Source organism: Zootoca vivipara, chromosome 13 (assembly GCF_963506605.1).
Source record: "Zootoca vivipara chromosome 13, rZooViv1.1, whole genome shotgun sequence".
NCBI lineage: Eukaryota > Metazoa > Chordata > Lepidosauria > Squamata > Lacertidae > Zootoca > Zootoca vivipara.
The window spans coordinates 399,061-423,029 of record NC_083288.1 but is presented as its reverse complement, the minus strand read 5'-3'; the positions used below and the strand labels follow the sequence as shown (position 1 = coordinate 423,029).

Genomic DNA, 23,969 nt, shown 5'->3' with positions numbered 1-23,969 from the left:
GGAGTAGCCCTTCCTCTCATTTACTAGCTGTTCATCTTTCTTCCATCCCTCTCAACAATGACTGGACATTTCCTTCTCCTGCCCCATTAAGTGTGGGGTGTCCACAGACCATGGGCTTTGTGGTTAACTCCAGGTTAACTCTCAGCATCTCTAGTTAAAATGACCTGAGGGAGCAGAGTTGGCCAAGAGGTGAGGTCTAGGGGATGCCCTGTCAGGTTCCATTTTTTACTCCAAAGTTAAGCTGATAGTCCTGGCCTGATGGAGAGAGTAGCCTCATGAGATGATGGAACAACCTGGCAGCTAAGTTTAGGCACAACAAGATGCTGCTTCAGGAGGACCACATTTAGGGGCATATCCAGACATGGGCTTGTCCTGTGTCTAGAAAGCAGGGATCCAAGCAGTTTTCTGTGTGTCCCACACTTTCTAGGCACAGATCCCATTGTTTTGCCCTTGCCCTGCTGCTTCCCCCCCAGAAAACCTGCTCTTTAGTGATAAATTGGACCAAACATCAGTCCAGAGAAAGCCCAATTGACATTTGCTCCAATTCAGCAGTAAATATCAGGTTTTCTTGGGGGAAAGCGCTGGGGCAAGGGTAAGTCTGGATGAGCCCTGAGTTATTCTGCAACTGAGGCAGGCAAAGCAGGTTGTCTCAGGAGTGCATTGAAGTTTAATAGTGTGGTTACTGTGTCTTCCAGTTATCAGGGTGGCGCCTTTTCCTGCAACCATTGGCTTTGTCTTGGCCACAGGGCTTCAAGCTGCCAGAGTATCTTTGGAGAAAGCTCCTCGGGTCTTTCCTGAGCCTCTGAGGAGTCTGGGATCCAGCCATTGGATGTCCAATGGCAGAAGTGTCTCCTCAGGGTTCAAGGGATGAGTTGTGGGGCTCTGGTGCCAGCAGACCCAAATGGTAACAACTGCACGTTTATTCAAAATCTAGTTGAAACTATTTAGTTCAATTAATTCGACAAAATCCTGTAACATGATCCAGTGACACCAGCTTTTCAAAGTCTGGTATTCATTTACACTGCCAGTGCCCGGCTACTGCCCCCCCCCCCGGCCTCTTAATGCCTCTCTGGTAATCCCACTGACCCCCAGGGGGTGGTACCACCCAGTTTGGGAACCACTGCCATACAACATCAAAATGGCCTTGTTTTGTAACCCTCTAAAAACCCTCTTATGGTGGGTTAAATGCTCAGACAAGGCAATGTCCTGTACCCTCTCAAAACCCTAGAGAGACCTGCTGCACATTTCCCATGTTTGGCAATGTTGAGTCTGGCTATTGCAAAGAACAGTCTTAGCAGCACATTGTGAACAAGGGTGGGATTTAAGTCACTGTCAATGGCCAGGAGAGCTACTATCATGTCTGGGGTTAAAGACAGGTTTCTTATTGCAGAAAGGGCTGTGAATATAAACCACTAATAAGCTGTTAATATTTGACACTCCCATTACATATGAAAGAAGGTGTGCTTGTGACCTTAGGCTATACAGCATTGGGAGACTCTTGAGAGTCCCATGGACTACAAGAAGATGAAACCTATCCATTCTGAAGGAAATCAGCCCTGAGTGGAAGGACAGATCCTGAAGCTGACGCTCCAATACTTTGGCCACTTCATGAGAAGAGAAGACTCCCTGGAAAAGACCCTGATGTTGGGAAAGATTGAGGGCACAAGGAGAAGGGGACAGAGGATGAGATGGTTGGACAGTGTTCTCAAAGCTACGAACATGAGTTTGACCAAACTGCAGAAGGCAGTGGAAGACAGGAGTGCCTGGCATGTTCTGGTCCATGGGGTCACAAAGAGTCAGACACGACTAAACGACTAAACAACAACAATCTTTCAGGATGTGCAACAGTCTAACAGACATCCAATACCAGCATAGTAAAAGCGTGAGGGATGCTGCCTTTATTTTGGCAGAAATTGTCTTAATAGTTAGACAGGATCATACCTTTAGTTTGCATCCTTGAATACTCTTTAAGAGTATTATTTCTTTATTTCATATAATTTATATACCAATTGACTGTAAGGGGGTGGGGGGACTCCAAGAAGTTTACAAGAAGAACAAAGCAATATAAGAAAAACAAAGCAAAACAATATATGAAAACAGTTAAAAACTAGGCTCCTTAATCCTGCAAAGTCAGATCCATCCTGCAAGTAAAGGTCAGCGAAGTGGCCTGAACTGTTGCCATGTGCTCACAGGTTGGCATGAGGTGGCTTGGCCAACCTCTGGTCTTCTAAAATCTTCCCAAACAAATGGGCTACCTCCATGGCACAACCCCAGTGGATGGTGAGCCCAAAACCGCCATGGCCATAGTTGTGGATCACCTGAGAGAGAAGGAAAAGGCAAGAAGAGAGCTACTTCACCAAAGAAAACAGCAGGAAGGGAAACCTTACTTCCTACGGCAACTGAATGTCAGGGTCGATTAATGCACCATCCACACATCAAATACACAGAGAATTGCATTTTGTATCACTAAATTTCAGTAGGGCTAGCTTACCATAGGACTGCAACCTTAGAGTAACACCCCCCCCCCAAGGATATATGAGAGTCCTAGCCTCAGCATGTGTAAGATACCATGCAAGGGCTGATCCTGTTCCACAAATCAATTCACACTGTGCATATGGAAAGCTACCCACCTCTGATTGTAACATCCCATGGCAAACAGCCTGGTGTTCTATTCGGACTCTTGGCCGTACGGGACGATGACCGCTCCATTCATGGATGATTTTGGCTTTCTGGAAGCAGCAAGATGCGTGGTTAAACAGAGCAGGCAATTGTAAAAAAACATGGGAAGTGGGGACAGCAATCCACTTTGTCAGGGCTTATACTGAATCTTCCTGTGGAAGAGCCATAACACAGTGGTAGAAGACTGGTGTGTTGCATCTCCAGCTCAAGGATAGCAGGCTGCAGCAGATGTGGGCCCTCTCCATCAGCGCCAGCCAGCCTGACCAATGGTCAAGGGCAGTGATGGCCAAACATGGCCCTCCAGCTGTTTTGGGACTACAATTCCCATCATCCCTGACCACTGGTCCTGTTAGCTAGGGATGAAGGGAGTTGTAGTCCAAAAACAGCTGGAGGGCCAAGTTTGGCCATCACTGGTCAAGGGTGATGGGAGTTGTAATTCAACCCTGGGCCACAGGGTTGGGCACAGCCCTTGCCTGAGATCTAGGGATGCCACCTTAGGTTGGGGAAAGTACAGGATGGGGCAGGAAAATAAAGGACAGGTGGGAGCAATGGGGGGGCTAAAAATTTACCTGGTGCAGAAATGACATCAAAGCACTACTGTCAGGGGATTGTTGAGGCTACTCTCAAGTAAAGACGCTCCAGTCCGCACTGTCTTTAATTTTTATTGTGCATACTATTTATAGTGCAGAGATAACAGAAAACATGACCGCCTAGTCTGATTCAGAACCCGGCAATGGCTGCCGCCTGCTTTTCGGCCAGCATAAAAGCCTGGGCACCCCAAAACGCCACCCCTTCACCCTACGTGTGGGTGTGCACCTCAATTCGGGCGCTGGAAGGAGCGGTTTCCCCTCTTGCTGGCTGGGCTCCGACGCCTCGCTGAGTCCCTCATCCACTGACCCTCGACCAGAGCAGTGCCAGGGCTCCAACACGTCTCTGAGCCCCAGAGTCTATGGAGACCACACCCTGAAACCACCTCCACCACGGGGGGAAACGGGAGACCCTCCCCAACATTACCTACAGGTAACCTCCTACCCCTCACCCACCGGGATCCACTGGGGGACCCACACAGAGCCCCCCCCAAACTACGAATACTTTATACGGGGAAACCAGACAGGGGTTGGGGGGTGCTTCACATCCTCCCCCTGTCCTGGGAAATGGGACCCCTGATTAAGTCACAGCAATGCGTGGCCGGGTACAGCTAGTCTTGTATAAATTTTAATGTCTGTAATAATATTACTTGTGTGAATGAATTTGTAAAATAAAATAAAAATTATTTCAAAAAATAAATAAAGGAGCTCCTTTAACCCAAGGGAAACTCAAAGCAGGTTGTGCTGTGCCCAGAACTTCCCTCTGTGTGCAGGGAAGGCTTGGAGTCAGAGCACGATGGCATGCTCAGTCCCCACAGCAGCACTGGCCCACGCTGGTCACTGTACCTGGAGGCTAGGCAGCAACTTACAGCACCCTTGCCAAATGCGCTGGTGGTCCTGGGGGCTGTTCTCTTGACTCCAGTTTCCCAGCTGAAATATTCCTCCCAAGGTCACTGCGTTGCTCCTACAGAAGAAACAGAAAGGGAAGTGGCAGCGGCGGGGTGTGTGTGTGGAATCGGCCCTAAGCCAGGTTGGAAGAAATGGTGTCAAGCAAGGGCGTAGGGCTCATGCCCAGGTCACACAAGTGTGCCAGGCTGGCTACTGCCAAGCCACAATGACGGTCTATTGCATTTGGTGTCAACATGCTGCTCCTTCTCCTTTTACCTGTGGGAGAAGTGACACTCTGAGTCTCCCAAGCAATGCTTGTGTGCATCACACCACAAATGTCCCAGGGCTCCAGCATGGCCAGAGGCCCCAAGGAGATCCTGTTTGGGCCTGTGATCATTTAGGCCACATCCACACCATTTAAAGTAAAGTTTCTTCCAAGGAATCCTGGGAACTGTCGTTTGTATGGGGATTGTAGCTTTGGGGGGGGGAACTACAGTTCCCATGATTCTTTAGGGGAAGCCATGCACTTTAAATGCATGGTGTGGCTATGACCCATGATTACTGTCCTATCTGTTACCTCTGTGTGTTGTGGGTTGGGATGGGCAACAGACCCTGAAATGGCCAAGCAAACAAGAGTTAAGAAATCACATAAAGCACAGGGGGTAGAAATATTTCAGCCCAAAGGCCACATTACCCTCATAGGGGCCGCATTCCAGTAGTGATTGGAGGCTAGGGTTGAGGGGGAATTTCAATTCTGTTAGCATTTAAACTCAAATGTATCAAATCTGCACTTTCTGAAACAATATGAAAAGCAAAGCACAGTCATCCTTCAAAATTTGCGCTTAACTGAATCTTGCAATGCAGTTCTCTAGCAAATGTTTGCAGAAATGCGCTTATTAGGTGACAGTGTGCATAGAAATAAATATATGGTGAAAACAACATGCAAAAATGCACCATTTGAGGGGAAAGAGTTTGCAAAAATGTGTACATGTCAAAACTACATATAAAAATGTGTCTGTTAGCAGAAATCTACATGTAAAATGCTGCATAATTTTCATGAAGGGTTTTTTAAAATTGCAAAATGTGAACTGAACTTATGATTGGCAAAACCAGAAAGAGAGAGAACTGAAATAGACAGCTCCTTCTATCCCTAATGGGAAAAGTGTTAATTAGGAGAAATTTGCACATAAAAAGCTGAATAATTTTTGTGAGGATTAAAAAATAAATAAAAAATCAGACATTGCTGCAGAAACGTGGACAACTTAATCCAAGACTGGAAAAATTAGAAACTGAGAGGACTTGGAAGGACAGATTTGTCATCCCCACAAAGGCAAAAGTGGGTGAGGTGTGGTGCTTATCTTCATTAGCCTACATTTCAGTTGCACAAAAGTCAGAAATCTCTGCACCCCACACCACAAATGCCCCTCCCTCCCTCCCTCCTCCCTCCAGGCAAGCAAGCAAGCAAGCAAGCAAGCAAGCAAGCAAGCAAGCAAGCAAGCAGCATTGTCCCAGTGGAAGGACACATCCAAGCAGGTTAAAGCACTTGAGGTGTGTGCCAGCAGGCTGCTGTAGGCAGATGGTATGATGTGAGGGTGCAGACCAAGAAGGGTCGTAAGCACGCAAGAGGCCTGGAAGGCTGCACCCAGACCCTGGGCTTGAGGTTCCCCAACCCTGAAACAAGCATTTATTTGGGTCCACAACACAAATGCCATTGAGTTTCCCCAACGAGGGGTCCTCCAGATGTTTTGCAGTACTGTACAACTCATCAGCACACTGGCAGGGCCTGATGGGGAAGATGACATTCTGTCATAGTCAGTTATATTTTCCTTACCCAGGTATGATGTAAGGTGTGTTATAGATCTCAGCAGTCTCAACATCATGGGTGATGATGAAATGCTTCACCCAGGGGGCCTCGACCTAGAGAGCCAAAACAAGCAGAGGCAACAGCAAGAGTGTATTGCTGCATTCACCCCAGCAGGGATCAGGTGACCTGAGGAACAAATCAAGCCCCACCTTGCCCCATAAAACTCCTGACTCTGGTCTGGCTCCTCAGCTTGAACAATGTCATGGATTTCCTGACCCATCAACCCCATCATAGCCCCACCAGGGTTGCTTCTTCCGACACAGGCAGCTTCTTCCCAAAACAATCCTAGAAAGCCTGGCCTCACCTTGATGACTTGCCCCCGGCCCGGGCACAACTCAGGGTCAGGTTGTAGCTCCCCAGCACGAACCCCTGTGCAGTTGATTATGATGTCCACGCCTTCAGCCATCAACTAAGCAAATAAATAAATTAATAATAATAATAATAATAATAATAATAATAATAATGTATTATTTATACCCCGCCCATCTGGCTGGGTTTCCCCAGCCGCTCTGGGCGGCTTCCAACAGAAATATTAAAATACACTAATTTCTTAAAGATTAAAAGCTTCCCTAAACAGGGCTGCCTTCAGATGTCCTCTAAAAGTCTGGTAGTTTTTCTTTTTGACCTCTGGTGTGAGGGCGTTCCACAGGGCGGGTGCCACTACTGAGAAGGCCCTCTACCTGGTTCCCTGTAACTTGGCTTCTCGCAGCGAGGGAACCGCCAGAAGGCCCTCGGCACTGGACCTTAGTGTCCGGGCAGAATGATGGGGGTGGAGATGCTCCTTCAGGTATACTCGACCAAGGCCGTTTAGGGCTTTAAAGGTCAGCACCAACACTTTGAACTGTGCTCGGAAATGTACTGGGAGCCAATGCAGGTCTTTCAAGACAGGTGTTATGTGGTCTCGGTGGCTGCTCCTAGTCACCAGTCTAGCTGCTGCATTCTGGATTAATTGTAGTTTCCGGGTCACCTTCAAAGGTAGCCCCTCATAGAACACATTGCAGTAGTCCAAGCGAGAGATAACTAGAGCATGCACCACTCTGGCGAGACAGTCCATGGGCAGGTAGGGTTTCAGTCTGAGTACCAGATGGAGCTGATAAACAGCTGCCCTGGATAAAGAATGGACCTGCGCCTCCATGGACAGCTGTGAGTCCAAAATGACTCCCAGCCTGTGCACCTGGTCCTTCAGGGGCACAGTTACTCCATTTAGGACCAGCGAGTCCTCCACACCTGCCCGCCTCCTGTCCCCCACAAATAGTACTTCTGTCTTGTCAGAATTCAACCTCAATCTGTTAGCCGCCATCCATCCTCCAACCGCCTCCAGGCATTCACACAGGACCTCCAAAGAAGGAGACTCTACCACACTCCTTGGCAGCAAATTCCACTGTCAAACAGCTCTTACTGTCAGGAAGTTCTTCCTAATGTTTAGGTGGAATCTTCTTTCTTGTAGTTTGAATCCATTGCTCCATGTCCGCTTCTCTGGAGCAGCAGAAAACAACCTTTCTCCCTCCTCTATATGACATCCTTTTATATATCTGAACATGGCTATCATATCACCCCTTAACCTTCTCTTCTCCAGGCTAAACATGTCCAGCTCCCTAAGCCGTTCCTCATAAGGCATCGTTTCCAGGCCTTTGACCATTTTGGTTGCCCTACGCTGGACACGTTCCAGCTTGTCAGTATCCTTCTTGAACTGTGGTGCCCAGAACTGGACACAGTACTCCAGGTGAGGTCTGACCAGAGCAGAATACAGTGGTACTATTACTTCCCTTGATCTAGATGCTATACTCCTATTGATGCAGCCCAGAATTGCATTGGCTTTTTTAGCTGCTGCATCACACTGTTGACTCATGTCAAGTTTGTGGTCTACCAAGACTCCTAGATCCTTTTCACATGTACTGCTCTCAAGCCAGGTGTCACCCATCCTGCATTTGTGCCTTTCATTTTTTTTTGTCCAAGTGTAGTACTTTACATTTCTCCTTGTTAAAATTCATTGTGTTTGCTTTGGCCTAGTCGTCTAATCTGTTAAGGTCATTTTGAAGTGTGATCCTGTCCTCTGGGGTATTAGCCACCCCTAATACCCCTAATACTGGCTGGAAAGGTTTTAAGGCTGGTCCCACCTTCCAGGGTTATGGCTAATCTGAGTAATAGGGAAACAACTGGGCCACATTAATTAAGAGAAGCATAGAACAACAGAGTCGGGAGGGAACCAAAGGGTCATCTAATTCTAATCCAAACCTGTGCAATGCAAGAATAATAACTAAATTGATTTTCTATTGTGTTATTCAATAAATTAAAAGCAGTTGATGTAAACATATGTATGGGTGGGTTATTATCATGATTTTGCAGGAATTCAGAATTTATTTATTTATTGAAATTTGTATACCACTGGACTGTGAAAAACCTGAGACCTCAAAATGCTGACCTCTAGCTTTCTCCTTCCCCAGAATTCCTTGCTCCAGTTCTGCTCAAAATGCAGCCATGTTTAAACCCTAACTATAGACTCCACCCACCCCTCCCCCTCTATCTGATCCTGTCCACACCTGGTGGAGAAGGGAAATGCCTTTATCAATGCCCCTCCCAGAATACATTTAAATTCCCAACTAACCTCCTGGAAGGACTCAATTTTCCGATGAAAGAACTTGATGCTCTGCAGCTTTAACCTTTAAGACAAATGTTGCCTTGTAAACAACACGGCAAGCCACTGTGACCGACACTCTGACACTTCTCCAATTCTGGTGACATCCCTAGAAAGAGCCCAGTGAGGTCTCAGGATGCTAGCTGACTGCTGGGTGACTATTAGGGCAGGAGGAACCCTGAAAAGCCAGCCAGAGTGGGAGGAATGGAATGGAATGGAGTATCTTGACAGGAACCATGGCTGGCTAACTGGCTAGCCGGCTGGCTGGCTGGCTGGCAGCCTCTTCTGGACAAAGGGCACTTGTAGAGCACTTGCTATGCCTGTTTTCAGTTCCCAAGGGCATCTCCATGTAGGGCTGGGAGGGAACCCTGACAGAAATGCTCAAGAGCCAGTCAGTGTAGAGATAATACTGAGCTTGGCAGACCAGTGGTCAAACTCTGACAAGGCACCTTCTCGTGGTCAATATGGATACTGTCAGAACAGAGAGAAGAAAGCAAATATCATACACACCTCTTTGTAAGCCAGGGTAGATATCGTTTGCCCTCCAGCATCAGAGCCGTGTTGAACCAACCATAACTGAAACCAGGGAAATGAAAGATAAGGACACAGAAGTGGGCTACCATCTGAAATACAGGGGTCCCCCTCACTTATGCGGGGGCTATGTTCCTGGGCTACATGCATATATGTGAAATTGCATAAAGTGGAGAGGGCACTGTTGAGAGAGGCTGGAAAGTGATTCTCTCTCGGCAGACTCCACCCATCCCATCCACCTTCCTCGAGTGTCATTGCACCCTTTTGAGCGCATGTCCTGCTTGCCTCCGGTGACTGGAATGTTGAGCTGGGAGCCAGAGGGTCGGTGGTTCCTGGTGCCCGGGGCCACTGTGGGGCCTCTCGGCGCTCCCCTGTTAGTCTTGGAAGGTGCTGGAGGTGGTTTCTTCTTATCTAAGGGTCTTTTCCAATTCTACAAGTCTATGATTCTATAATAGCCATCACATCCAGGGAGTGTCATTTATGCCACTGGAATTTACCTTTCCCCCTCTTCATTTTAGTCCTGCTCTAGATGGCCTCCCAGCCCACCAGAGAGGTGGTGTCAGCCTTATCTCACAAAGCAAACCATGACACCCGAAACCTAAAGGGAGGAAAGAATTGATCAATACCTGTAGCCAGGGAAGAGCTCAAGCTCTTTCTGTGACAAGGTCCTAAAACCCAAAACGATATTCTTCCATGATGGGTCCTGCAGAGGAGAAAGTATTGTGTCAGCCCCATTTATAAGGCAACTGAGGGAAGAGTCCCCATGTCTAAGATGCTCTGGTCCAGTCACCTTGTTCTCTGTGAAAATTGATCATTTGTACCAAAAGGCCTCATTTACCTGTGATTCATGCACTGGCAGTGACACCACTTCTTGGGGAAGTCATTCAAGAAATTAGAATAGATTCCACTAACAAAGAGAGATGCACCTGAGATGCATTTGGCCTCATGTTCCTACACTTGTTGGTTATGGGGTTCCCCCTCTGCTTTGCAGTGATGCAAAAATAGCCATATTGAGAGTCATACAAATAAGCCATTGAAAGCAATCTCCCATTATAACCTGTCTATGCAATACTCCAAAACTCTATCTACAAGGAGGACCAAACATCCTTTGAAATAATTGCTCTTATTAAACATCAGTTACTTACGGGAACTGGCTGTGTAAAGAGATTGTATCCAGAGAGCAGAAACAATCCCATCTCCTCAGCTTCTGGCGAATTAATGTGTTGAAGAAGATAATCAAAAGTCTCTTTATTCCAGAGTCTGTCATATTAAATAATACAGTCAGACAATTACACACTTTGATGGTCTACCAGAAAACAGAATGGATGAGTCTCCCGATGCAACACCTCTCCCAAGACAAATATGCCAATACAATGCCTTTCCCGTAATGGTGGATTGTTTATTGTGCCAGGAATTAGTCCAACCCACCCCCACCGAGGCTGCCATGCTTCCCCTCTCCCTCCTTCTCCAGTATGTCTGCAAGGAGGAGTTGGGTAGTATTTACTTTTAATTTCAACTACCCACAGTTTAGCATTACATTCAGACTTTAAACTGTGGTTAACCTTAGCTACCATGTGTTTCAACCAAATTCATAAAACAGTTTGATTAGCCACAGTTCGTTGTTTTTGGACAACGTTGACATTGCCATGGTTAATCCAAAATGGCTTCCAGTCTGCTTCTCACAGATACACTGGGAAAGGAAGGGAAACAGATGGATCTGGGAAGAGGCCAGGCTCCTTCCCTTCATTTTCTTCCCTTTATCTCTTGCCTTTCTTCCATCTGGGATCCCAAAGGGGTGCATGTGTGGGTTCCAGGCCTCCACCTATCCAGCTCTGCTTGTGTGTCATCCATGGGAAACAATGACCCACTGAAATGCTCCCAACTCCCTTCAAAATGGCTGACTGCCTTCAGCTTGAAGCATACTTCTGCTGCCTGCCTGTCTAGGCCTTCACAGAAAGAAGACCTCACCAACCTCTCCACTGCTCTTATCCTTAGGAAGTTTTTCTGAATATTTAGTTCAGATTTGCCTCTCTGCAGTTTAGTCCTCACTGAAAAGGCCACACAGGCAGAGCAGGGAGACTGAACCAACACGGCTCAGTGTAAGGATGAGCTACTCAGATGATAACATACAGGGATGCAATTCCTCAATTATCAGGGAATCCAAAGCTTTTAGTCTTATGTTTGTTTGTTTTTATAAATAAATTGATTTTTATGGAAATTTTCTCAGACAAATAAAAAAATATGTAATGACAAACACAACCTGCTTAACAAAACTTGGCTGTGAACCTAGTCCTGTCACTAAATGGTGTACAGAAAAAAATGTAAAGCAATCAGAGAGCACTATATTAAGTAAGGTGTAGAAACAGCAGTCTGGAAGGCCAAAGGAAGTAATTTATACATTTTTAAGCTAAAGGCCAAAAATGTTTAGATATAACACCTGTCCGTAATGGACAATGGAGATTTGGGGGGAGGACTGCTCCCTGTTGTCACAGAACAAATCCACCTAACCAAAACCAACCAAGAATGATGTTTTGTGAACTACCCCTCTAAGTTGTCTGTTCCGTCCCATGACACTTTCTACCACCGCCAATGCCAACCCCGACTCCACTGTCCTGCAGAGTGAAAGGGGTCTTACGTTTCTTGAGTGTTTCCCTTGTCGTAGAGATATGGCTGCCAAAGACCTGCCGCCCCATCGCTGGTGGTGTGAGGCGTAAACTGGTCAGCGTAGATCTCTATTTCCAGGGGCTGCTCTATCGAGTGGTATCGGTCATGGATGCAGAGGGCTGTGGACAATCCAATGATGCCGGCTCCAATCACAGCAACACGCATGGTGGGGGGCTTAAATTCTCTCCTGGGGAAGAAAATGGCAACAGCTATGTGCACCTGGCATTAAATCCCAACAAACATAGCAGAACGCATTCTTGGGTGGCCATACCTAGGCTTGGTAACACTATTTGCATCCCCTCCAACATTCCTCAGATGGAAACAGGAACATTTCTCACTCCCCACCCCCTTGACCTCCTTGACCTCCCCATTTTTTTGTCCCCCCCACCGTAGAACATTTCCTTTCAGAAGAAGGGCAAGTGCTGCCAGCACTACACCAACTAGACAAAGCACACACACCACCCCCCATCCCTATAAAACTCCTTAATCCCAATTTTATTTTATTCTGTGGTATAGCTAAAGGGACCCCTGACCATTAGGTCCAGTCGCGGACGACTCTGGGGTTGCTCGCTCATCTTGCTTTACTGGCCAAGGAAGCCAGCGTACAGCTTCTGGGTCATGTGGCTAGCATGAATAAGCCGCTTCTGGTGAAACCAGAGCAGTACACGGAAATGGCATTTACCAAAAAGCTCAACAACTTTTGGGGTGTCCTGGTTCTTACTTTCTGAAATATGGAAACCCTAGGATTGGAAGGCACAAAAGCATGCAGGCTGGTGAGTTTCTAGGTCAGTGTGCCGCACTCCAGTAGGGTGAGCTGGCCCTGGCACACCCTCCAGATGCCGCTCCTTCTGCTTAGGGGCTAACAATAGATCCCTCTGTGCACAGGAATGCCTGCATGAAAGGGCTGCTTCCCATTTCTCAAAACTCTGCACCCACTGGCCAGAGAACTTGGCTTCCCTTTCGGCAGAGTCTTGAATGGCTATTCTATCAGCACAGCCGTTTCTTTCAGAGAAAGACAGCAGAAAGAAACCCTGCAAGTGGCAGAAAAGCTTATTGCCAAAATAACAAAATGTGAGTGTTATTTGGGGGGGGGAACTGTGCTTTTTTTTATAAAAAAAATTGATTTCTTCCATAAGAACCGAAGAGACTGCTGAATCAGGCCAATGGCCCATCTAGTCACAGTGGCCAAGCAGATGCCCCCATGGGAAGCCAGCAAGCAGGTACTGTATAACGGACTGCTGCAAAAACAACAAACCAGCCAGGGACTGTCTCAGGGAATGATCAAATGAAGCCCTTTTCCCTATGAGAAAAGGTTGCAGCTTTTGGGACTGTGAGTAAAGATGAGTAAGAGGAAACGTGATAAATAGTGTTTAAAATCATGCAGAGCATAAAGACAGTAGATGGAGAACCCCCCCCCCAAACCTCATAACACTAGAACACGTGGACATCCAATGAAGTTGAATTCAGGAGATGTTTAACAAAGGTTTTCTTCATGCAGCACAGAGCTAAACTGTGGAGCACCTTCAACTGAGATGGCTTTAAAAGAGGACTGGAAATTCGTGGAGGAGGAGAGGGCTACCCGTGGCTACTAGCCACATGGCTCTGCTCTGCTTCCTCAATTGAAGGCAGTGTGGCTTCTGGATGTCAGTTGCTGGAAGCCACAGGAGGTGTGGAGGGGAGCGCTCTGGTGCTCAAATCTTGCTGGTGGGCTTCCAGTAGGCAACTGCTTCAGCACTGTGAGAACAGGATGCTGGGCTCAAGGGGTCACTGGCCTGATCCAGCAGGCTCTTATGTTTTTATACAGGGCACCAGCCTGGGGAGGAAGGCCCACATGTAAATTAATGCACACGAACTGTAAGGCATCCATCCACAGCACAGTCTGCCCATCCCCCCCCCGGCAGCTGCCAAGGTGTATTTTGAATGGCTGACAACACACTGAGAAAAAGTATGGATTCTCTGGTAGATCTTTAACTCAAAGAGCACCCAGTGGAATGTGCACCCATGGGAAGCTGCTGCCAGTCAGTGCAGACAATACTGAGTTAGGTGAACTAATTGTCTGACTTGGGATAAGGCAGCTTCCTGCGTTCACCCTTGTAGGGTGTTTTTTTGTTTGTAAAGGTAACAGAGAACATCTTCAGTGCAAAGTACATGAACACAGCATGCAACAAATAACAGCCTTCTTTAATGTGTGATGTAGGGGATGGGTGTCCAGGCAGTTTTGTTTGGAATGAAGCAACATGAGGAGACAGCCTAGGGTAGCAGGATCCACAGGGGCAGCAGTTCCTGCCACCAGAGTATGCACTGCCTGCCACCGCTGCTACCACACTTGCAGCCTGCTTTACACCCCCCAGCAGCCTCTGGGTGAGTAGGAGGTGCTGCTGGCCTCCCACCCCTAGGGAGGAAATGGTGGAGGGTTGCCCTCTGGCATCTCCTGGGCTCTGCACCTGCCCTAGAATCATAGAGTTGGAAGAGACCACAAGGGCCATCCAGTCCAACCCCCTGCCAAGCAGGAAACACCATCAAAGCATTCCTGACAGATGGCTGTCAAGCCTCTGCTTAAAGACCTCCAAAGAAGGAGACTCCACCACACTCCTTGGTAGCAAATTCCACTGTCGAACAGCTCTTACTGTCAGGAAATTCTTCCTAATATTTAGGTGGAATCTTCTTTCTTGTAGCTTGAATCCATTGCTCCATGTCCGCTTCTCTGGAGCAGCAGAAAACAACCTTTCTCCCTCCTCTATATGACATCCTTTTATATATTTGAACATGGCTATCATATCACCCCTTAACCTTCTCTTCTCCAGGCTAAATATACCCAGCTCCCTAAGCCGTTCCTCATAAGGCATCGTTTCCAGGCCTTTGACCATTTTGGTTGCCCTCCTCTGGACACGTTCCAGCTTGTCAGTATCCTTCTTGAACTGTGGTGCCCAGAACTGGACACAGTATTCCAGGTGAGGTCTGACCAGAGCAGAATACAGTAGTACTATTACTTCCCTTGATCTAGATGCTATACTCCTATTGATGCAGCCCAGAATTGCATTGGCTTTTTTAGCTGCTGCATCACACTGTTGACTCATGTCAAGTTTGTGGTCTACCAAGACTCCTAGATCCTTTTCACATGTACTGCTCTCAAGCCAGGTGTCACCCATCCTGCATTTGTGCCTTTCATTATATTTTTTTTGCCCTAGTGTAGTACTTTGCATTTCTCCCTGTTAAAATTCATCTTGTTTGCTTTGGCCCAGTTGTCTAATCTGTTAAGGTCATTTTGAAGTGTGATCCTGTCCTCTGGGGTATTAGCCACCCCTCCCAATTTGGTGTCATCTGCAAACTTGCTCAGGATGCCCTCAAGCCCATCATCCAAGTCATTGATGAAGATGTTGAATAAGACTGGGCCCAAGACAGAACCCTGTGGCACCCCACTAGTCACTTCTCTCCAGGATGAAGAGGAGCCATTGACGAGCACCCTTTGGGTTCGGTCAGTCAGCCAGTTACAAATCCACTGAATGGTAGCATTGCCAGCTTCTTTACAAGAATATCATGGGGCACCTTGTCAAAGGCCTTGCTGAAATCAATATAGGCTATATCCACAGCATTCCCTTCATCTACCAGGCTTGTAATTCTGTCAAAAAATGAGATCAGATTAGTCTGACATGACTTATTTTTCAGAAATCCATACTGACTTTTAGTGACTTTTAGCCCTGCATGATTCATAGCTCCCCCCCCCAAACCTTGATTCCCAGTTCAACCATTGGGTGAGGTTGATTTTGTTTCCAGTGCAGATCTTCAAGTACCCTTTTCCCTGGCAGCGGGGGGTGCCATTTTGTTGTTCAATTCAGGTGCTAAAATGTCTTGGACTAACCTTGGGTGAAACTATGGGTATTTCAAGTGTTTCCTCATTTTAATCACTGAAAAGATGAGTATATGCTGGCATTATCACCCAGATTCCCTCTGTCTTCCAAGATTTAGGGGAAGTTAGCTTGCCATACACCATGATGTCTTACTTGACAACAGCAAAGCCTCAGAAGCAGGGACTTCTAAAATTCTTCACAATGGAAGCTGCAATTCTGAAAACTTAACATGTCAGAAGCCACATTTCACCAATTTGCAAAACAGCAGCAGCCCAGGAGACAACTGAATACGGAAAGCCGAGCCTGTTTTCAGTTCCTTTCAAGCCAGTTCTTTGCCAATTCCTACTGCTTTCAAGCCAATCCCCTCAAAGGGCAGAATTCAGTAACAACGAAAGAAAGCAATGTTTTCTGCAAGCACACACAACCACCAGGCAGGCACATTTGTTTTTAGCAATTCAAAAGAAAGAAAATAAATAGATGTTACCCTCTTGTGACAAAATACTCTTTCCAGAAATGCTTTTTCATTCAACGATGGGTCCAAGTTGTAGGCAGGCAGTCTCCAGACTGGATCCCGAGAACGACTTGCAAAGCAACTAGTCACAAACCTTATGTACTTCAGGAGCTTGGAAAGAGGGGTCAAAGTTCCCTGTAGAATGAGGTGGAGTTTAACCTTCTGTGCTGCCAAAGTTGAAGAGTTGGCATTTTTCCTAGAGGACTCCCTGCTTCAAATTGGAATTCTGTGTCAGGCCTTGACAAGGGTACAGCAAACTAAATACGACATAATAGGCATCACTGAAACCTGGTGGGATGAGTCTCATGATTGGAATGTAGTAATAGAGGGATACAATCTATTTCAGAGAAATAGACCAAATAGGAAAGGAGGAGGAGGAGTGTTATATGTCAGGGATGTGTATACCTGTGAAGAGATCCAGGATTTAAAACTTCAAAGCCAAATTGAGAGTATCTGGGTCAAAATTAAGGGAGAGAAAAATAACAGTGATCTCATTGGGGGAGTTTACTATAGATCCCCAAGCCAAACTGAGGACACAGATGATGCCTTCCTGGAACAGATGACCAGGCATTCAAAAGGAAGTGAGATAGTAGTAATGGGGGATTTCAACTATCCTGATATTTGTTGGATGTCAAACTGAGCCAAGAGCATAAGGTCGAACAGATTCCTCACTAGCCTTGCAGACAATTTCATTGAAAGTGGGAGAAGCAACAAGAGGATCAGCCATTTTAGATCTGGTCCTAATCAATAGTGATGACCTGGTTAGTGGGGTAGAAGTGGCAGGATCATTAGGTGGGAGTGATCATGCTCTTCTGGAGTTTATTATTCAGCAGAAAGGAGCAACCAAGCATACTAAGACTCAAATTCTAGACTTTAAGAAAGCCGACTTCAGAAAACTTAGGGAAACACTGGGTGAGATCCCATGGACAGAAATACTAAAAGGGAAGGGAGTTCATGATGGTTGGGAGTTTGTTAAAAGGGAGATATTAAAAGCACAACTTCAGGCAATACCAATGAGACGGAAACATGGAAGGTGCCTAAAGAAGCCAGGGTGGCTATCTAAAGAACTTTTAACTGAGTTAAGATTTAAAAGGGATATGTACAAAAAATGGAAAAAGGGGGAAATCACCAGAGAGGAATTCAAACAAATAGCCAGCACGTGTAGAGACAGAGTCAGAAAAGCTAAAGCACAGAATGAACTCAGGCTTGCTAGAGAGGTATAAAGCACCAAAAAGAAGCACCAAAAAGGGCTTTTATGGGTATGTCCGTAGCAAAAGGAAGAACAAAGAAACAGTGGGGTCACTTAGAGGAGAAGATGGTGAAATGCGAACAGGGGACAGAGAAAGGGCAGAACTCCTCAATGCCTTCTTTGCTTCAGTCTTCTCCAAAAAAGAAAACAATGCCCGACCTGAAGAATATGGAGCAGATGATTCAGCAGGAGAAACACAGCCCAGAATAAGTAAGGAGGTAGTACAAGAATACTTGGCTAGTTTAGATGTATTCAAGTCTCCAGGGCCAGATGAACTACATCCAAGAGTATTAAAAGAACTGGCAGAGGTGATTTCAGAACCACTGGCAATAATCTTTGAAAATTCCTGGAGAACAGGCGAAGTTCCAGCAGACTGGAGGAGCGCAAATGTCCCTATTTCCAAAAAGGGGAAAAGAGAGGACCCAAACAATTACCGCCCAGTCAGCCTGACATCAATACCAGTAAAGATTCTAGAGCAGATCATTAAGCAAACGGTCTGTGAGCACCTAGAAAGAAACACTGTCATCACTAAAAGTCAGCATGGGTTTCTGAAAAATAAGTCATGTCAGACTAATCTGCTCTCATTTTTTTGACAGAATTACAAGCCTGATAGATGAAGGGAACACTGTGGATGTAGCCTATCTTGATTTCAGCAAGGCCTTTGACAAGGTGCCCCATGATATTCTTGTAAAGAAGCTGGTAAAATGTGGGCTAGACAATGCTACCATTCAGTGGATTTGTAACTGGCTGACTGACCGAACCCAAAGGGTGCTCATCAATGGCTCCTCCTCATCCTGGAGAGTAGTGACTAGTGGGGTGCCACAGGGTTCTGTCTTGGGCCCAGTCTTATTCAACATCTTTATCAATGCCTTGGATGATGGGCTTTAGGGCATCCTGAGCAAGTTTGCAGATGACACCAAATTGGGAGGGGTGGCTAATACCCCAGAGGACAGGATCACACTTTAAAATGACCTAAACAGTTTAGACAACTGGGCCAAAGGAAACAAGATGATTTTTAACAAGGAGAAATGTAAAGTACTACACTTGGGCAAAAAAATGAAAGGCACAAATGCAGGATTGAGAGCAGTACATGTGAAAAGGATCTAGGAGTCTTGGTAGACCACAAACTTGACATGAGTCAACAGTGTGATGCAGCAGCTAAAAGAGCCAATAAATTCTGGGCTGCATCAATAGGAGTATAGCATCTAGATCAAGGGAAGTAATAGTACCACTGTATTCTGCTCTGGTCAGACCTCACCTGGAGTACTGTGTCCAGTTCTGGGCACCACAGTTCAGGAAGGATACAGACAAACTGGAATGTGTCCAGAAGAGGGCAACCAAAATGGTCAAAGGCCTGGAAACGATGCCTTATGAGGAACGGCTTAGGGAGCTGGGTATATTTAGCCTGGAGAAGAGAAGGTTAAGGGGTGATATGATAGCCATGTTCAAATATATAAAAGGATGTCATATAGAGGAGGGAGAAAGGTTGTTTTCTGCTGCTCCAGAGAAGCGGACATGGAGCAATGGATTCAAGCTACAAGAAAGAAGATTCCACCTAAACATTAGGAAGAACTTCCTGACAGTAAGAGCTGTTCGGCAGTGGAATTTGCTACCAAGGAGTGTGGTGGAGTCTCCTTCTTTAGAGGTCTTTAAGCAGAGGCTTGACAGGCATATGTCAAGAATGCTTTGATGGTGTTTCCTGCTTGGCAGGGGGTTGGACTGGATGGCCCTTGTGGTCTCTTCCAACTCTATGATTCTATGATTCTAAGGGTGAAACTCCAGGCAGGTTCCATGACCTGCCTTCAAGAAGTGGGAAGAACTGGCTGTCAGCTGAAGTGGAAGCAGGTACATGGTCTAAAGTGACAGGAGCAAGTTCCAAAGCAGTAGTAACAGAAGAAGGGCAGACACCAGGCAGCATCCTCCCACCAAAGACAGACTGAGGTGCAAGTTTTGGGGTTACGGCTATATAGGGCTGGTCCATTGATCAACCTGATGGAGTAAATTGCACTCCCAGTGCTGTCAAAATCAGTGGGGTCCTGTGAGGCTGGCGGAATTTACCACTCCTCATTTAGAGGTATAGTTTATTCCATCCCACTGTGTAGATAACAATTAAACGTGGTCAGAGCAAAACAGGGTGAAAATCTCATCAGATAATATTTCCCACCTCTACTTTTTTTCTTCAGTTCAGATTCAAAATAAATTATCACCTGGAATATGGTGTCCAGTTCTTGGTGCCACAATCTAAGATGGATATTGACAAGCTGGAACATGTGCAGAGGAGGGTGACCAAGATAATAAAGGGTCTGGAAACCAAGCCTTAGGAGGAATGGTTGAAGGAGCAGGGAATAACAACAACAACAACAACAACAACAACAACAAACTTATTATTTGTACCCCGCCCACCTGGCTGAGTCTCCCCAGCCACTCTGGGCAGCTCCCAATCAAATATTAAAACAATACAGCATTAAATATTAAAAACTTCCCTAAACAGGGCTGCCTTCAGGTGTCTTTTAAAAATAGGATAGCTGCTTATTTCCTTGACATCTGATGGAAGGGAGTTCCACAGGGCAGGTGCCACTAACGAGAAGGCTCTCTGTCTGGTTCCCTGTAACCTCACTTTTTGCAATGAGGGAACCACCAGAAAGCCCTTGGCGTTGGATCTCAGTGCCCGGGCTGAATGATGGGGGTGGAGACGCTCCTTCAGGTATACAGGACCGAGGCCCTTTAGGGCTTTAAAGGTCAACACTAACACTTTGAATTGTGCTCGGAAACGTACTGGGAGCCAATGTAGATCTCTCAGGACCGGTGTTTTGTGGTCCCAGAGGCCACTCCCAGTCACCAGTCTAGCTGCCGCATTCTGGATTAATTGTAGTTTCCGGGTCACCTTCAAAGGTAGCCCCACGTAGAGCACATTGTCCAAGAGTCCAAGCAGGAGATAACCAGAGCATGCACCACTCTGCCGAGACAGTCTGTGGGCAGATGCCCTGGACACAGAATTAACCTGTGCCTCCATGGACAGGTGTGAATCTAAAATGACTCCCAGGCTGCGCACCTGGTCCTTCAGGGGCAGTTACCCCATTCAGGACCAGGGAGTCCCCAACACCCGCCCACCCTGTTCTCCCAAAACAGTACTTCTGTCTTCTCAGGATTCAACCTCAATCCTCCAACCGCCTCCAGGCACTCACACAGAACATTCACTGCCTTCACTGGTTCTGATTTGAAAGAGAGGTAGAGCTGGGTATCATCCGCATACTGATGAACACCCAACCCAAACCCCCATATGGTCCCTCCAAGCAGCTTCATATAGATATTAAAAAGCATGGGGGAGAGAACAGAACACTGAGGCACCCCACAAGTGAGTGCCATGGGGTCTGAACACTTATCCCCCAACACCACTTTCTGGACACGGCCCCGGAGAAAGGAGCGGAACCACTGTATATAACAGTGCCCCCAGCTCTCAGCCCCTCTAGACGGTCCAGAAGGATATTATGGTCAATGGTGTCAAAGGCTGCTGAGAGATCCAGCAGAACTAGGAAACAGCTCTCACCTTTGTCCCTAGCTCAGGTGAGGCCTGAATCCCGATTGGAAGGGATCCAAATGGTCCGCATCCTCCAGGCGTGCCTGGAGTTGTTCAGCAACCGCCCGCTCAATCACCTTGCCCAAGAATGGTAAATTTGAGACTGGGTGATAGTTGGCCATGTTGGTATGTTTAGCTTGGAAAAGAAGAGACTGAGAGGAGATAGGATAGCCATCCTCAATTATCTCAGGGGCTGTCCCATGGAAGAGGTAACAAGCTTGTTTTCTCCTGCTCTGGAGGGCAAGACTTGAACCAATGCCTCCAAGTTACAAGTAAGGAGATTATGACTAAACATCAGGAAGAACTTTTGGACAGTAAGAGCTGTTAGAACGGTCTCCCTTGGGAGGTTGTAGATTCTCCTTCTTTGAAGGTTTTTAAGTAGAGGTTCACATGCATATTATAATACCCATAGACGGGTGTGGACTTCGTTTTTAATCTCCCGATTTTGTCGAATTGATATAATTGGATATTCCTCACCTTTACTGTCAGCTTTGATTTTTGGAGACAAAGTTGACTGCTGTAAGGCTGGTTCGGAGACTTCACTTCCTTTTTAAAAAAAATATCCTTTATTGAAGTTCATAGATACCATACAATATCTTAAATCCACATATACAAAGAAAACAAAATAAAAAAATCCCTTCCAGTAGCAGCTTAGAGACCAACTAAGTCTCTACTGGAAGATATTTACAAAAATGTAACAGTGATATAACATCTATGGCAGCGTTCGAGTGACCCTTGTGTAAAGTAAATATTAAGAAATAAGGAAAAATGTTCCGACATGTTGTAAGAAAGTAAGATGAAGGTAATAATTAGAAGTACATTCAATATTACAAACATTAATTACATTGGGAAATGATGGGAAATCTACTTTATTTTACTTTATCTTATTTTATCTTACAGTGGAACCTCGGTTTATGAACACCTCGGTTTACGAATTTTCAGTTTACGAACGCCGCGGACCCATCTGGAACGGATTAATTCACTTTCCATTACTTTTTTTTAATTTTGTTTCGACTATGGCAGACCAACATGGCTACCTACCTGTAACTAATACAAAGAAAAAATAACCTTACATAAGTTTACAGTTAAATATTAAATTACTCTTTCCACATATTTTCTAAACTACAGTGGTACCTCGGTTTATGAACACAATTGGTTCCAGAAGTCTGTTCATAAACTGAAGCGTTCATAAACTGAAGTGAACTTTCCCATTGAAAGTAATGGAAAGTGGATTAATCTGTTCCAGACGGGTCCGTGGAGTACTCAACCTGAAGCGTACTTAACCCGAAGCATGGGTGTAATTGGTTCCGGAAGTCTGTTCATAAACTGAAGCATTCATAAACTGAAGCGAACTTTCCCATTGAAAGTAATGGAAAGTGAGAGGACTGGCGACTACTTGCGGGGTGGGCGCCGCTTTGCCGTGCTCCTGGCGCTGTTTGCCCTGCACTCCTTATTGCTTACTGTAAGGTTGCAAAAATAAGCCACACTTTAACTTTTCATGGTCAGAATTTGGGGGGAAAGTGCAGCTTATATTCAGGCCAATATGGTACATGTATTCAGTCTGTCTGTGTCATTGCATATGGGGATGACCCTACTGGCAACTGAGCTATGATAGCTTTTATAACATTATCATTTTAAAGTTGTTTTGTTTATGCAATAGATTTATATTCAGCTCATAGGTTACCTTAACTTTTCTTGTATCCAAGAATGAACCAAACAATTATGTATTTTTAGAAGTCTGTTCCCAGCATTCTGTCACTGTTCTTTGACCAGGAAACAGAACCATGAGACCAAATGAGGTCTGTGTGCATGGACAGGGAGGGTGCATAAAGAGTTGTATGTGTTTTAATGTATGTGTTATTTATTTATTGTTGTAAGTTGCTTTGAGTTACACTGGTTAAAAAATGGCTAACAAGTTGAATAAATAATAATAAACGCCAGGCATTTGGGCTAGTTCGTGGGAAACTCCTCAACCCAACTAGCTGCAATCCCTGCAGACCTTAGAGGTGAATCCTGCAGGTGAGTCTCTGCCATCAGTTATCTCCTTTGGGATGAGGGAGGAAAGTCGGTCACCTGAGGACCTCAATGGCTAAGGACTTTATGGAGACTCAGCAAAGCCGATTACATTAATTACTCTATTACTTGCCTGTCTCTTGCTTTTAGCATTGAAGGCCCCTCACACTTTCACAGCCCAGCAGCTCCTTTGTATCTGCCTTTGGTGTGGTGTGCATGCAGCTGTTGATGCCCAGCCCTCTTGGCACGGATGATGTTGCTGTGGCATTCTGTACAATGTGCAGAATCTGTGCAACTACAAACTCATTGTTGGCAGGTTCTTGAGACCAATGAGTGTACTGTACTGCACTTTAATCTTCTCTGGATAATCAAGCTGGTTAAAGGGAGCTAACAGTAGTATTCTACTGGTCTTTCAATGCATTTTTATGTAGAATGTGAACAAATTATATTGAGACACCAAGTTAATGTTACCTGGAAAAGAGGAGATATGATAAGGTAAAGGTAAAGGGACCCCTGACCATTAGGTCCAGTCGCAGACGACTCTGGGTTTGCGGCGCTCATCTCGCTTTACTGGCCAAGGGAGCCGGCCTACAGCTTCCAGGTCATGTGACCAGCATGACTTAGCTGCTTCTGGCAAACCAGAGCAGCACATAGAAACGCCGTTTACCTTCCCACTGTAGTGGTACCTATTTATCTACTTGCACTTTGACATGCTTTCAAACTGCTAGGTTGGCAGGAGCTGGGACCAAGCAACGGGAGCTCACCCCGTCGCGGGGATTCGAACTGCCGACCTTCTGATCGGCATGCCCTAGGCTCTGTGGTTTAACTAAACATCAGGAAGAACTTTCTGATAGTAAGAGCTGTTCAATAGTGGAATGGCCTCCCTTGGGAGGTTGTGGACTCTCCTACCTTGAAGGTCTTTA

At 46.0% G+C, this 23,969-nt stretch overlaps 1 protein-coding gene across 2 annotated transcripts; it reads right to left on the bottom strand.

Annotated features, from left to right (window-relative positions):
* Positions 1–1,186: 1,186 nt before the first annotated feature.
* DAO (D-amino acid oxidase) lies at positions 1,187–16,864 on the bottom strand. 2 transcript variants are annotated; one of them, XM_060282038.1, is made up of 11 exons: positions 16,181–16,864; positions 11,820–12,035; positions 10,330–10,444; positions 9,811–9,887; positions 9,164–9,229; positions 8,624–8,678; positions 6,323–6,427; positions 5,986–6,071; positions 4,113–4,230; positions 2,631–2,729; positions 1,187–2,318 (listed from the first exon to the last, which is right to left on the bottom strand). In XM_060282038.1, exons 1-11 carry the CDS (start codon positions 16,219–16,221, stop codon positions 2,187–2,189), a joined length of 1,110 nt encoding a protein of 369 aa, XP_060138021.1. In that variant the 5' UTR covers positions 16,222–16,864; the 3' UTR covers positions 1,187–2,186. The 2 variants fall into 2 exon arrangements, with proteins under 2 accessions (XP_060138021.1, XP_060138022.1); XM_060282039.1 differs by lacking the exon at positions 16,181–16,864 and adding an exon at positions 15,395–16,169.
* Between the last annotated feature and the right edge of the window lie 7,105 nt (positions 16,865–23,969).

Coding starts and splice junctions, on each gene's coding strand:
- DAO (XM_060282038.1), bottom strand. CDS start 16,221: ATGAAAAAGCATTTCTGGAAAGAGTATTTTGTCACAAGAGG. Junction 6,428..8,623: donor AAATTGAGTCCTTCCAGGAG/GTTAGTTGGGAA, acceptor TTATTTGCTTAG/TTGATGGCTGAAGGCGTGGA. Junction 2,730..4,112: donor AGTTGCTGCCTAGCCTCCAG/GTACAGTGACCA, acceptor TGCTGCTTCCAG/AAAGCCAAAATCATCCATGA.